This window comes from Chiroxiphia lanceolata, chromosome 1 (assembly GCF_009829145.1).
Source record: "Chiroxiphia lanceolata isolate bChiLan1 chromosome 1, bChiLan1.pri, whole genome shotgun sequence".
Lineage (NCBI taxonomy): Eukaryota > Metazoa > Chordata > Aves > Passeriformes > Pipridae > Chiroxiphia > Chiroxiphia lanceolata.
The window spans coordinates 54,722,533-54,739,264 of NC_045637.1; the positions used below are offsets into that span (position 1 = coordinate 54,722,533).

At 35.9% G+C, this 16,732-nt stretch overlaps 1 protein-coding gene across 1 annotated transcript in view; it reads right to left on the minus strand.

The window, feature by feature from the left end:
• The window catches only part of SPIRE1 (spire type actin nucleation factor 1), a 128,114-nt gene that overhangs the window by 105,034 nt on the left and 6,348 nt on the right, over window positions 1-16,732 (minus strand). Inside the window, 1 exon segment of the mRNA XM_032713387.1 lies at window positions 10,588-10,622. Coding sequence (XP_032569278.1) covers window positions 10,588-10,622 — 35 coding nt within the window.

Below are 16,732 nucleotides of genomic sequence, written 5' to 3' on the forward strand. Positions count from 1 at the left end.
AAAAAATGATACAAGTCCTCTGAAGCAGAGGACTGAAAAATTTTGTGAAATTAAATTCTATTTTTAGGAATAGAAGCTGCTCACTTCTAACATTTTTTTTCCTTCAAGTTCTTTGTCCTACTACTTATCACTATAGTACTACAACATTGTGAAGCTAAACATTATTTTATCCACATGTGAATGATAACAGACCTCATTTGTTTCACTGCCTTTCCAAATGCTGCAGTAAAGTTTCCTTATTCTGTATTAGTTTTCAATGCTTCTTTCCTTTATTACTGGAAAAGTTTCCCTTTCCTCACATATAAATATGACTCCTATTTCAAATCCCTCCAGTTTGCTTTTTTTTCCTTCTTTGAAACTATTAATTTTTATCTTTTTCAAAAACTGTACATCTGTTTTGAAATGCTTTTTCTGACTGAGTGGTATACAAGAAATTTTTGGGTAAGTTTGTCTTCTGTGTAGGAACAAAGCTCAGTCTATCTATTGCCAGAAAGGAAACAATAGAAAGTAAAGTCTGCTTTTGTACTAGTATGGCAACATCTACATGTGTAATCCTGAAAGATAAGAAATTTATTTTGAAAGAGAATGGGCTACTGCTTCTATAGAATTTTAATGTATTTAAGAAGTCTACACAGGAAAGAAGGAATAGCCTAGCCTGAAAGTAAATTCCTAGTATCTTGATGAAATATCTCACAGGAGCATTAGTATTTTCTCGGCTGCAAAGTAATGGGTATGTAGTTCAGGTAGTTAAAATCTGAAAAAAGATTTTTGGGGTTCTGATTAAGACTTAAACAATCTAGATTCTACGTTGGCTCCTCTATGGAGTCCAAATGTCATACTGGGCAAGTTGCCTAATGTCTTCAAACTAATTTTTCTTTCTCTAAAATGAGAATAACATTAATTTTCTCCCACCAAAACATTCATCTTGTCTACTTTAGTGTCCACATAATTAAGTCACTGTGGCAACTCACAGAACCACAAGTTCATCACGCACCTCATTTACTCCTGGTCTAGGTTTTAAACTATGAAGTCTGCTACTATATTTGCATATATAACTAGCATAACAAGACATAGAAATCATCTAAGGGATCTGAGAGTTGCAGGCAGACAACACTCCAGAAAACTGGGAGTCCAGGGATTAAAGAGATCTTAAACTTTAAACAAACATTTTCCTTGTGTAGGGGAATGAAGTACTTTAAATTGAAAAATAATGTTGTTTTAATCCCTTTAAATAAATGGCAAAACCCTCCCCACCACAATGGCATGTTTTTCTCCCTTTCTCTCATTTAACAATTCTTATCTATGTTTTTCAGATTAACTTTTTATTTAACATCCAGTAATGAGCCCAAAATATGAAAAACAAACAGTATTCAAATAGATTTTCCCAGTGCCAATGCTTTAAATGTTACAGGCAAAACCAAGCAGCTGACTCTTCATAAGCATGCAGTGTTACTGTTCAAATGTCCTTTATGCTGTGCAATAAAAGCACCAGACTTTGCATAAAGAAAGAGCCTGCAGGTTCAGGTTCAGCACTAGCTCTGGTTACCAGATTTTAATGAGAGATGACAAAAGTAAAGACAAAATTTTGAAGAAGAACACATTATAATAAAAAGGTTTTTTTAGTAAATAAAAACACAGCAGAAGTTCTTCAGTACATTCAGTAAAATGAAAGCTAAAAGTATTACAATAAAGTAATGCTGGATGTTATTATTCTGGCCAACAAAGTTCATTAAGGACATTATCTCTGCTAGTGTACAGATAGTTAAAAAAAAAAGGGAAAAGAACTATTTGCTATATGCCTTACCAGTTGTAGATTAAAGCAAACTCCAACAGCAAACAATATAAAGCTATAAACAAGAACAGCCCTGTAGAAAATGACAAGGCAAAAAGGTGGCCAAGGACCAGAGACCAAGACTACTTCACTGTTTTCATGCAGTTTCAACTGTACTTATTTTCTGCATTCCCAGCGAAATGAAACATTTGTGGAAGACCTAGGAATTGTAGCTTTCACCCGGAGAACAGAAGTGAAATACTCAAACACTCAAACACTCAAGCACAAGCAACATGCTCAGGAAAAAGAATGTAATCTGACACGCTACAAAGTATAGTCAAATTTACAATCACCAAATGGTGAAGGGGCTTGAAATATCCAGTTTAGAAAATACATGCATGCTTTTCATCTATGTTCTCTGAAACATTTGTAACAGCTGTCCTTCAAAGCAAACAGAACTCATGGCACATCTTCCTAAACAAACAAACCAGATGGAGCAATTTGTTTACTTTGCAATGAGTGTCTGCTCCAGACATACAACAGTAGGAAGAACATACTCTGAATGCGTAGGTCACAGGTAAAGAGAAAAGCAATCCCAAAACCACAATGCAATCAAAGGAGAGTCTTTCAAAAAACTTTGAAGAAATATTTTCCTCACTGCCAAGAAAAGAGTAGGTGGCAGGCAGTGCGCATTAGCCAAGACAACCTAACACAAAAAACACAAAGCCTGAATTATCATCTTTGCAACAGAGAAGAGAGGGGTGCTTTTAGCAGATGGCAATTAAGGATTTGGCAGGCATCTGGAGGAAAGGAAAGGGTGTGAGTCAAAGATAACGGTAGTATCACAAGTCCAGATAACAGAGAAGATAAAGACACAATGAGAAATACACAACAGAAAAATAATGAATTCAGAACATGCACTAATACCAACAGAAGAAACAAGCAGAAAAGCAGAGAGCTGTGAAAGAACACATTTGGAACAGAGAGTCATCTCAGTAACGCTGAGAATCATCAAATATTGGGTAGAGGCAGTAACACACATGCAAAAGCGGATGATTAACTTTTTGGTTAGGGAGAAACAGAAATAAAGGAAGTTAATGAATGAACTATAAAAGATTTTGAAAGAAAGCAGGAGAGGAAGGCTTGGAAGTTAAGATACAGTGAGAAATGGTGACAAGAGACTTGGACAAGGGTGTTTCAGGCTTAGGGACTAACAAGTGGAAGAGAAAAACTTATCAGTTTAACAGAACACCCTTACTTTCTTAAATGAAACAGGAGTTAATCTACTAAGTGTGAACAGCTTGTCTTGTCCTAGTTAATTATTTAACCTTCGCTTCTTGCTGAGGGTGAAGTACTAAAAGCATTACAGGTGCTTCATAATTACTACCAGTTAATAGAAGAAAGGGACGTGATGAAATACACATTTAGAATTCAGTCTAATTTTATGTGTGTGTTTAATTTACCCTTTGCATTTCCTTTTGGTAAATAGAAGTATTTTGCTGCTACAGCACACAGCAATACTAAATGATAATTGAAGAGTTCAGCATGGAACATCTTTTACAGTCTCTCCTTCATGCTATTAAGGAGAGATCTTGGAGCTTGCTTTGTTTTCTCGTGATTGACATTACAGACATGTAAGTGGCAGACAAAATTAAACAGTTTAAGATGAAAATGTTCACACTGGTAGGTCATGGGGAGCACAGAAACTTACCAGTTGCTAGAAAGTTCACTCTGGAACAAAAGCTCAAATGAATTGCAGTGTGTCAAGCCAAACAAAAGAAAGTACAAAACTAACAGAAAACTCCCTTTTGCCTCAGTGAGCCCCTAGACCAACTCAATATTGTCTCTGCCAAAAAAAGCACGCAGTGCTGCACACTCTCACGACTCAACTGCAAATCTTGCTTTGTTTAACGTCTCAACTTCTCAGGTCAAGTGATTTAGATAAAAAACTACATGTAAGTGTTCGTGTGAAGACAACATTTAGTCACAGAACTGCAAAGAAAAAAATTAATGTATTTGAGTAAGCATTAACTAAAAAGTAGGAACTAACAAAAAAATCCCCATAATATTTTCAAGAGATTGTTTTCTGCTGATCTCACTGTATGTTAGAATAAGCCTTATGATTTTTGAATGCTCAAAGACAGTGTTACCGGGAATTTCTGCAACCACCATGACCTGCCCTGTTACTAATTAACCTACTGAAAATTGTATCTTACTAAAATTCCAAATAAATGTTACTCTTAGTACTTTCCCTTAGTAACCTTTGGAAATTCCATGAGGAGACACCACATTTCTCCTCCCTTCTGCAATAACTGGAGCTTCTGCATGTTCACAACCGGAGGACGGCAGTTCTTCTTGCTCCCAGCTGAGAAACAAGATAGCAGAAAGCAGCAAGAGAAATTGAAGACTAAATAAAAATTAATCACACTGTCTACTGTTCAGTCTTTACACCATTCATAATGTTATTTTCCCAAGTATAAACTGCTAGGGGTTCAACACATATGAAAAGTGGCTAACAGGAATTTAAATGTTAAAATGTGATCTACTTCATACAAGAAGAGTTTAGATGAACTAGATCAGTATTCCTAAGCACATTCAAAGCACAAATGACTCGATATTAATATGTTATCACTGAAAAGAAGAGTGTATGTGTCATTAAACAAAGCAGGTGGGAGCATTAATTAACAACTATTTTTCTGACTTTAAATCTCTTCACATTTTGAAAATAAACTTACTGATATTGTTATTTTCATCTTTCAGGTTTTGTCTCATTTTCCTAATGGTTAAATTTAAAGCAATATTTGCTTTTAAATTGCAAAACCAGCACCTGGTAACTGAACTGCTGAAGCAAAAGTAACTGTTTCGTTCCCTTGAGTTCCTGTCCTCTTTGACTACTGACCAAATTCAAAACTGATTAACAAGAAATTAGTTTATCTTTGCTATGCCAAAATTAGCCTAATCCAGTAATGCATGTTATTGTTGAAATAATGCTACTTAGGATCTTTATGTTAGAGGCATAGAGCCAGTAAACACAGCCATTCAGAAATATAAAAACTGGACATCAATTAGGAACGCATACGCACACAAAAGGTCTATTTGTATAGAACCATAACATTTTACCAAAAAAAAATTAAAAAAAAAATCAATAATTCAGTGTTTGTTCTTTATAAAACACCAGTAATACCCACTGCAGTCAGAGGAAGTTACTCACGTCCTGCAGTGAGATAGCTACAATATCAAAAGTAGAACATCTGGAAGACAAAATGCAGTAAAAAATGAATGCAATATTATATTCAAATACTTAGTCAACTCTCCAAAGTGTTCCTTGCTCATCTGAAACAAAATAGGTGCTAAAGTCTGATTTCCCTTGGCTTCCCAAAAATCAAGCCACACACTGAACCTACTCAGTAATCCCAACTTCACCCCTGCAAGAGTAAGTGCTATGTGGACTGAAGTGGTGCAGGGAAAGAATAGCTGTAAACAACAGGAAATATTCAGATATTGAGCTGCTTTGTGTCCTTTTCATTTGCCATTTAACCTACATTTTACGTACTTTATTCTCATCACCTGTATATCTTCTGTATACTTTTCACATTGTGGATGTTGAACTTCTGAGTGAATAGAGACCTTCAAGAACAGAAGGTCTGAGTTGGGTTTTGTCCCCTACAGATCAAAAAGCCAACACTATCAGGTCAAACTTATCACTGAAATTGAACTTACGGAACTCTGGGGTGTATTCTACCTCAGTTTTAGAAATGCCTTAGGCAAAATACTTAAAGAAATAACAAAGAACTCCCTCCATGCAACTGCTCTGAGAACTATTATCCACTTCTGTTCATCTACAGAAAGCATACTCCTTGTTTGGATTATGTTTTTACTATTAACTATTTCGTAGTTAACAAAGAGGCAGGAAAACACAGCACCTCTAACAGAAAATTCATAAGTAGCAGAGTTCATAGAAAAACAATGTCATATAATCTCAGAAGCCTTTGAGGGATTTAGCAGACCAGAAATGTAGTTCTAATATTTGCTATAACAAGCCAAAAAAAGAAAAGTATGGAACACAGCATTCTTATTTCATACTGATACTCTAAACTCGTCTTTTATTACATACAACAACAAAGCAGGACAACACAAAGGGCCATTAAATTGTACATATGCAAACAACATCTGAAGCCTAATTTTTCCCTGCAGTTTGAATAAGCCATCAAATTACTCTCTTGGTCTGAACAGACAGGCAAACACGTTCACTAGCACTGGTTTACTCATAAAATAGCACCTTACAGCTAATTGATGTGATAGCTATCAATCAGTACATATGATTGCTGCCACAGGTATGCTAACATGCCACTGATACAATGGGTATCTTGTCAAGCACAATATAATAGAATTTATATAGAAAGGGTTCTGCAAAAACTAAAGACCTGTACAAATTATCTTATTCTTCCAAAACTCTTGAGATGCCTTTTAGAGTCATTTAATCTATATTTGCAAATTTTCCCATTTAATCCCATGAAAAAAAAAAAAAGGTAATTCTGTAAGTACCACAGGGTAACTATACAGGGAATATTTTTGTGCTTTGATATTTAAAAAACAAATGAACAAACAAAACCTAAAAAACCCCCACCCACCAAACTCCCCCAAAAATCAAAAACCACCACCACCACCTAACGTAATGCTCCATGCTCTGTTATTTGTGCTTTTCAAAGGCAAAACCTTCCCTGGAGGGATCCAAGTTACCATAAGACCTAGTTTTCCACCACCCATTATCTGAAATTGTCAGAAGACCAAAGGCTGAAATCTTCCTCTGTACTCTTCCTCAGCTGACTGAGAGGTTTATAGGTGGTATCACTGGAATGAAGATTTCATCATAAATCCTGTGTGACTTTAGGGTGTGTAGATTAATAAAGGCACATCATATTACCTGCAAAAAGCCTTTACAAGGAACAGCTGAATTCTCTTAGAGACTCTAGACAGATGGCAGGATTGTACTATCACTAAATCAGCTTAGTCAAATACATTATTAGTTCTCCAGTCCAATATTTGCTGCGTATTCCTAATTAAATTGCTGAATGAAAATGGCAATGTGCCAAGCTTATAGCAAGTAAACACGAGAAATCCATTTTTTTCCAAGATCGATCTCCTCCTGATGTGCTAGAAAACAAAGCTTCTCTTGAAAAAGCAGTTCATTATAAAACACTATAGATCAAAACATAAATTCTACTTTTTTGTGTGTTCACTATTTAATCAAATGTCTGTTAAGCTGCTTCTTTGTGACTATGAAGTATTTCAGGAAAACCAGGAGGTCAGACTGACTGCCACAGAATCCCCACATACATAGCATAATGGTCTTTCAGGTATCTAAAATAACAGGTCCCTTCTCGGCTGGACGCGCAGCTTCTCTGAGAGATAATTCCATCATCAAGGGATAAGTGCTTCACTCATCAGAACTGCCACATAATGGTCAAGCACAAATTAATGCTTGCAAGAAAAGATGTATGATTCTACTTCAGTTTCTAGAAGGCAATTCCAAGTGCTTGCTAATTTTCCCCTTAAAAGCACAAGGAATCAAAAGCATTCATAAAATCACCAAATTTGTAATCAAGCATTCACAAAGAAATTTATTTCTTCAGTACATAATCAAAACTTATTTTGATGGAAGTCACGCTCAGTCATATTTTTCTAGGATAAATGATTCTCAAATATTTTTGCCTGTCCTCTGTTCAGTGCCATTTCTTCTCCCTTGTCACCCTAAGGTTAATGCTCAGGAAGGAGAACAAAGTGATTATTACTGTGCATGACAAGGATTGTTTGCTGCAGCAATTACTCCTCAATCAGAATGTTACTTTAGTTTACACTCAACATGGATAAAAATATGAACCCTAGATATTAGCATATGCTAAATACACATTTTACACTGCTTGAATTATGAGCAGGTAACACACTTTAATATAGATGTGGCATTATGACACCTCTTTTGAAATTCTAACATTCTGTGCTATTAAATACATGTTCTTATTTTCATCTGCATGAGAGAAGTGGTTGATTTTATTCACATCAATACACTGAACTAACAGGTATATTCTCATTTGTATCAAAGCAAACACTGCATTCTTATAACCTATATATTTATTTCCCTGAATGATTATCTGAAATACAGTCAATGTTTCAAGTTTCCAATGAAAAGGTTAAAAGAATTATCTCCGCAGACAAGTACCATAATTTTTACTGTATGCTGAGATTTTTAATCTGATAGCTCATAAATAGAATTTGCATATAGAGCAGACAAAGTCTCCCTAAAACACTTCTACAAAGTGGTTTGACATAAACTGAATGGTGTTGAACAACTTATGCACCATTGTTTGGGACAGGCCCTTTAACTCCTTTTCGACTCCTTAACAAATGTGAGAGGCTGCGTGTATCTTTATATTAGCGTATGTTCTGGTTAACTGCATTAATCATACACAACAGACCTGTGCTCAGTTAGGTGGGTCTTTTCAAATACAGGCAATTAAACCCTCCTACATATGAATCACTTTGCATTCACAGAATACTTTCTATATGAGCACTAAATATTTACAAACGAGGCTGGCATATTTTATATAATCTTCACCACCTCGGCTGAGATGACTAAGGAGAGCTATCATTATGTACATAACAGAGTTACAGGCAGGTGCAGATTACATAGGGTCACCTTATTCCTTATTCCCATCTTTCCATTATGGCTATGGCAGCTGGACTCTGAACTTGACACACCACTCACATTGCTAGCTTGAAATAAAAGGTATGTCAATTCAGGATAGTTTACAGGATGTTTTGCAAAAAAGTTATGATTGTTATTAGTTAAGATTTTATGAAGTTTCCCACATATTCTATATATTCAATTAGGCCATACTCTCTCACACAGGAATCACAAAAGTGAGATGAGTTGTCTCTGCTGAACTCCTGGTTCTGAAAAACACAAACATCATCAACTTCAAGTCTAATGCTGCAACCCCAAAGGAATTTTGGAAAGGAAAAAGCCACTGACTCCTTCACAGACTCCTTCAAAATGACAGAGATAAAGAGAAGAGTCAATATGCTAATGGTCACAGTTTCTTATTAGAGACATTTTAAAAGGAAGCCTCTGTCTCATGGGAAATTCTAATCTGATTTTCTTTTCAACTATCAACAAAAAATATTTTTGAAATATCAAAATTAAAGAACTCTTTTCCCATGGAAGATGAAGTATAACATATCCAACTGACTCTTACTAGACATTTTCATTTGAAGCAAAAGCACTTTTACTTTCCCAAAATGAAGTATTTTATGTTTTGCTAAAAATATTTTAACAGGGATTTATTATCTGCATTTTTAGTGTTAGGGTCTTTCATTACCTTCCCTTTAAAAGACACAAAGCAAAATTGTAATGATATTTAGTATGCAAAGCAGATGACACAATAGATTATAATTTGTAAATAAGGCATTAGATTTGTGAACTGAGATTTTACAAATGCTGAAACAAAATCAGGATGCATTTCCTTAAACTGAACCACAGAAAGGAATAAAACGCACCTACTTCCAATTTCTGTACTTGCATGTGTTAAGAATTACTCCTTACACCATATCCTGCAGAAAGTATGTTTTTTGATTTATTATTGTTAATAATACTTCCAAAAACCTGGATGGCATTAGCACTTTACCATTTGTAGTTGCATTAGCTGGCCTTTCATTTTGTCTTTAAAGCAGCCATTATCATGCACAGTTTATCTCTGTATAAACCACTGGGTAACAGCAGTTTGTCACCTTTGTATATATTATTGATGAGAAAGCAGACAACCCATCAATTAAGATGCTTCCCTTGTCCCATCTCCAGGCTCACCCTGATGTACTGATGGAACAGTTGAAGTAAAAACTCAGTTTTACATTTCAAAGAAAGTTCAAAGGCAGTGAGAAAAGGCTACCCTGCAAAGGACACAGAAATTTGATTTACTGCTGGAAAAGTTTATTTAAGGAGTAGACTGTATTATTTATTCTGCATGATAATAAAAATTATACTGTGACTCCACATCTTGTTCAACTAGACGTTCGACTTAGTTTTTCTTTCAGTCTTGTATTAAATCTATGAATCTGACAAATGATAGTTTGAACATTCTCTTCCAACACAAGTCACAGCTTAGTATCAAAGATACAGTTAAATAATAGCCAAGATATAAATGAAGCAGATTTAAATGGATGTGTTTCTACTGCTACCCCAGCAAGACATACAACAATGTATCTTGTGCCCCAAAACATTGCCAAGTGATCAATTAAAGAAAATATTAAAAGTATCTGAAATCAGGATGTCTTTAAATGGACAAACAACCCTGAGATAACTTGTATTCTCTGCTTCCATCCAAATTCTCAGGTTGTCAGTAATCACCAAGCCATTCCATAAACGCTAAGTATTTATTCCATGGCCTATTAGTCCTTTCTAGAATAAGTAAAACAGGAGAATTTATCCAACAGAAGTTACCTAAATGAAATATTCTGCTAAAAAAATATATATTTTTTAAAGAAATTAGTATAAGATGAAATTACATTGGCTGCATAGCATATCTCTCGTTTTTGAAAAACCACACAGCCTTTTTTTCCTCTGTTCCTGAACATAAATAAGACTAAATATCCCATGTTAAGACACATTTATGCAGCTGTCAACAAAAGTTATCAATGCAATACAAAGTACAACTTTGCAATGGTAACTACACAGGATAAGTGTACCACATCTACTCTGTAAGTTAATGGAAAAGAGTTGAGCTAGATCAGCACTAGTAGACAAAACAAAATATTTCTCTTACCTCCATTTCTGTGCAGTGTAAATGGCCTGATTTACCTGTAACAGAAAAAAAGGTTTTCAGATCAAGTAAAAGATTATGGAAAAAAAAACCCTGAAAACTGGAGTCTTTTTTATTTGAGTAATTGCCACACATTCTTTGTCTTACTTGAATCATACATTTCAATAATGTCATTATTATGAATGCATCACAGAACTAACAAGAAGGCCCTACCCTTTTTATTTGGATCCTTCACAATACTCCCTTTTAAAATATGTGTGTTTAATGTCTTGGTTCATTATTTAAATTGTATGACTGATGCTTGGCCACGGAGGGAACATGAAAACACACTGGCTTAAATTAAGCAGTAGCAAATAGTTATTTCAAGAGAAAAAACAACATTAATTCATAAACCAGGGAAAAGCCACTGTTTCATCTAATACTTCTGGGATATCAAAGAGTTCAACAACAACATAAAGTTCAAGCAAATTAAAGTTGAAGCATTACTGTACTATTTTTATAAGTCCCTCTTGACAAGTTTTGCATTTCCTCAGCATTCAGGAGCATCACTTTGGAATTTGTGTAATATAGAGAAATTAAGTTTCTGAACTGTTTCATCAAATTGAAATCTCAATTTTCCCAAATACAAAACAGTTTCATACAAAAGTGGCTTGACAGCTTAAAAAAGAAGACTGAAATTTCACAGCATATTAGGAAACTATCATATCACTAAAAGCAGCAAGTTTATAATTTTGTATTAATAATACTTATCAAAGTACGGTGAAGTAATTCTGACAGGATGATTTTCTGCTGGAAAAATTACATTCAAGAAAGTTAAGTATTCCACAGAAATCTATCCATTTGAAAGGGGACCTACACAAAACCTTAATTTCAAAACATACAGACGGTTGAATTTTACTCTTTTTGTCTTAGCTTTTCGGCTGCATTGCACTAACACTGCTAGTTTAAAATCTGTGACTTTGGGCCCAATGGCACAGACCCCAGGAAATGTGTGGTACAGTCCTGAGTCCTCACATGCTCAAAAACCAGAACAGGACGCATTCGCTTGACTGCGCGCACTCTGAGAGTGTGTGTTCCACGGGATGGTTGCCAAGGATTTACGGCAATAGTTAGGAAAAGTCTGCAGTTTGTAGCCATAACTGGAAAGACTGTTTTATCAGACTGGCTGATGAGCCCAAGGAAGCTCAACCAACTGGTTAGCACAATGTTTGCACAGAAGAGTGATCATACTGACTCCATGTTACATGAGAACAACATGCAAAACACTCGGCACTGAGGGAGAGTCACCTGCATAGACAAAAAGCTTAATTTTTCATACTGAACTGGTCACCTTCCCTTCAAAACTAAAGGTTAAACACATCTTGAATGAATAGGGAACATCCACCTAACAGAGTGAAAGTTGTTTACCTTCCTTTTGAACTGTTGCCAGTGTAAGCTGAATGCTTAACTCTGGTGTCTGACTTCAAAACAAAAAGCAGAAGAGTGACTTAAAAAGGCGGCTTTTGCATCACACATTATCTTTTCAAAAGGACTGGTGTCTCTGGTTGATTCACTTTGAGATTCACATAAAATGTTTTTTTCTGTTTAAAATGGTAACATTAATGTGATTGTTATAAAATATAAATGGGAGAAAATTACTGAGAATGTTTTTTAACTACCCCTAGGATTATTAGCAGATTTACTAATATTAGGGACTATTTTTGTGGAACTCCAATTACAGATGACCAAAACAATGTGTCTCCATTATAGAAGATGATATAAGACTAATTCACAGAAATGTAGTCAAGATAGGAAAAAAAAATAGCACATGCTGCCTTTTTCGGATAAAGGTGTTCCTTATTTCATATATGCTACTTTCAAAATTTGCTACCGCTTTCAGAGTAAATCATGACTCATTTTTTTGTTTTATTATAAAAATATAGGGAACACTAAACTTAATTATTTATTCCTATTTATTCCATTTTAAAAAACAACAATATTGTCATGATTGCATGTGCTGTGGCAGGAAGGGGAAATAACAAGTAGTTTAAGCCTCACACCAGTTCAAATGCACCGCAGACAGTATTCTAGACAGGTGCAAACTACTAAGTGACTTACAACATTATAATATATGCTGTGTTATGGTAATTATTAACTATACCATTCCATGTGCCTCTGTACAGCCTGAGTCCAGCTATACACTTAGCAGATTTCCCCAAGGTGTTTGCAGTGACTTGTGGACACCCTCCACCAGGCATTTACTACATTTCAGAAGAGATCATTAACAATACTGTTAATGCACTTACATACATCTATCAAGATTGAAATGAATTAGCTTTTATACGGCCCCTACAAATCAATTTACTTAAACTGGCTTTATTTATACTGGCTGGGGTAGAAATTTCTTCCCTCTTCAGCTGACATGACTGAATAAGCAGAAACTCATAAATGTACCTAATAGTCACACTTTCTTCATTTGCACTGCAAGAAGAAAAATCCCTATAAGAAGTCATAGAATAGTCTCTGTCTGCAAGCACTATTAAGTGCTGCTCTGATAAACAGGCGAAGTCTTGAAAAATTATTTCAGGTGCTGCTTCTTAAGATAAATGCAGACTTCTCCAGACTTCAGAACCATTCAACTAGATATTCATCTGTGTAGCTTCTCCACCACTCTTACTGCCAAAAAAACATTCAACAATAATCTTCCGTGACAGCTTTCAAATAGCAGCTAATATATTCATTACTAGTAAACAGCATAATTCTAACTGTCAACTTCAGTTTATAAACAAACTACAGTTTGGAAGATTATATGGTTTTTCACCCCCAGCTTGCTGAAATGCAAAAAGTGAAGTTTTTGCAAGAAGAAAAGTGACTTACATTGGAGGTTTCCTGTATGTCTGAAACTAGTCTTCAGAGACACATTTGCCAGGGGAAAAAAAAAAGAAAAGAAATCCCAAACCTTCACAAGCACTTTTTGTTCTTAAAAATTTCTATTTAAAAATTATTCTTATATCAAACTCTCAACAAAAGGAGTCATGACAAACTTTCCTCAAGCACTAGGGAACACTGTCTCACCCCTTAGGGCAGGAGCTTCCTGTACTGCTGCCACTGGTAAGAAACACACAATTAAGACTGAGTTTTGAAAGAAAAATATATAATTCAGTACGTTAGAATGGATTGACACAGAATATTTGTAGGAAAGCATGTGGAATGTGCAAAACCATTTGCAATCCCATCTGAAGAAAAATTATGGTACAGAGTTGACGTTAGTGATGTGACACCACATTCACATGGCTGCTGTTTCAGCTATAACCAGCTGCTCTAAGAGCCCTGGAGCTCAGAGCATCTCCCTAGCCTTCCTCTAGTGTCTCAGATTCCTCTGCTCAGATCCACAGGCATTTCCTTCAAGAGATCTTCTTGCAGAGTTGAAATTATAAGCACTGATTTTCTGGCAACAGTGTGGCAACAAACCTGAAACTCATTTTCTGTTAAAGATTATAATTAAATGTCACAGCCCACTTCTGCAGGTTTGGAGTGAAATCAAGCTGCTGTTGCCACAACAGCAGAACCCAAGTGGCAGCAATGACACACACTGCCTGTATGTACTAGAGGACAGTGGTAAAGGTGGCCAAAGAAGGAACATAGGAGCTAACCTATAGAAAGGGAGCAAGGAAGAACATGAGTCACTAACTCGATCTCCTTAAATTGGACAGTCTTCAGTCACTCTCCTAAGCTAACAATAAGTTGAATTTGTATTTGCATTCTAGCTTTTATATCTTCAAGAGGCACTGTAGCTACAACAATAAGCTTTCCTCTGCCCTTAAGAGAATAAGGAACTCCTCTAGTGAAAAAAAGCAGTTCAGATTCACATTTCATCATCTGACTGCAGAAACTGGAGTTTTGGTAACTTTTGAGTTACCAAAAACCGGAGAGCTGGTAACTAATCTGAAACTGGTCAGATTAGTTACCAAATCTGACAAGTTCATCAATACAAGAGTCAAGATGAGTACGAATAAAAGGAAAAGGAATGAAAGAAGAAAGCAAAGGTAACCATGCAACACAAGGAAAAGAGATGAATACGCAAAGAACAGGATTCATAATTAAATGAAGGGAGAGGAAAATATTGATGTAGGAGGAGAGAGCCAGAATTCTGGCTAAGGACGATATTACAAGATAAACTGAGAAGGACAATGAAAACTTGCATGATAAACAGAAATAGGAAAAAAAAGTGACAAAGACAAATATAGGGAAAGTGCAGTTTATGAGTAAGACATCAGGATGCAGGGAAGAAGGTCAAGAAGAGTGAGAACATGAGCAAATGGAAGAAAGCAGACTGGATTAGGAGAGGTAATCAGAGACCCCTCAGAGCAGCAAGCACAGAACCCCATATTTTTAAGAAAAACACACTTTGAGGAACAACATAACCTTCCTTTAAACTGTAATTAGAAGGCAACGAGAAATGAGATGAGTTTTCAGAGCTTGTGGCTTTTTGGTTCTGACTCATGACTTCTGTATCAGCCTACCGCTGATGACTTAGTAATTACATGGCTCATTTTTCTGCTTGGGAGAGGAAAGAAAAAGAAACTGTAACAATTGTAAGGGAATATAAAGAAAATTCTTAGAGAAGTTTCTAGACCAAAGGCAGTCAGGATTTTCCTTCCCTGTGTCAATCCTTTTTCATGCCTTCATTTTTCTCCATTCAACACTTCACTTAAGTTACTCCTCATTTTGTACAGTCAAAGGCAATCTTCTTATAAATTGCTAAGAGGTCTTATGTGTTAATACCCTGTTAAATTTTGTAATAAAAATATTTTTAAATTGCAAATTAACAAATCCATGTTACCTTAGTGCTACCTTCTAATAGATAATTAAATAGTGGCTCTTTGTCTTGTCTCATTTCTACTCTGCACAAGCCTGTGCTCACCATACAATTTTTCTGTGTTCCACTGCTCACCTTCTTTAGCAAACCTCTAAGCTTCCCTATGGATCACATCAATTTTTGTTACTCTAAGAAAATACTGTGGTAGATCCACATCTCTGAGTGCTGCTGAGCTCCATTTGTAGTTGCCAGTCTCTTCTGTAGATGTGTAAATACAGATATTACATTCACTTTCCTCTGACCTGTCCAGATATCAACCCTTCACAAAAAGTGTGAATTTGCAGAATTCATGTGTCTCAATTTTTATTTTTATTTTTTAAAATTTCTGTTACTCTAATCATACTGTAGTTTTTACTGGAGCTACCCAACTGCCTGCTCATCCAATAAGTAAGTGTGCTCCTGGCAGAATTCTGACTTCATTGAAGTCACCAGCAGTTTCTCCCATCATGTTTGACAGATCTGGAGTTTCAAGCAAGTTACAGCTTTTCTAAATTGATAATACAGCACTGCTGGATCTGTTAAGAACTTTCACCAGTTGTTAATAAACTTTCTCAAGTATACGAAAAAGGAGTTCTCTTAATTCTTCTCTACCTTGGCAATGTCTTTGCAGTCTTGTATTTACACTGTACAAAGTGACTCATCTCCTTTTGTTCCTCTTAAAGTGCACAGTAATAAAATTCAGTAACACACTCACAGTTGCACGTGTCACACATAAGGTTTTATCAGGAATGGTACAATATTCCCTTTGTTTCCTTACCAGATCCAATGCTGTAATGCGATAAATTAATTCAGAAACAAAGAGTAAACACTCCTCAGTTTCCTTTTAACAAATATGAAGAAAAAGCTTCCCCAATTTTATAAAGATATGTTCATTGCCAACATGGAACCAGGATATTATGTGCCTTTAATCCTCTTGTCACCTGCAACATACCTACTGCACACTTGGCAAACACGCTCACGTTTAGGTAAGGCTCATTCTCAACACTGCTGCCATGCAGATCATTTGCACTGCCTATCACTCTGATCACATCTTGCTCTCTGAATCGTCCTGTTCAAGGCACTTTCTCTCTCTCCCTCTGTCACATCAAACACCGCTACCGTCTTCATTTTCAAAGCTCTTCTTGCGTGACCCCCAGTCCTACCCATCACTTCTCACCGGCTACTGTGGGGTACACAGTCACCTCCAGCCAGCCCTGAAGTTGGACTCCATCACCCATGGTTTTTGCCAAAAAAAACCCCATCTTTGTTCTTTCTCCAGTGATGCCACACAGGGACATGATAACTCTCTGC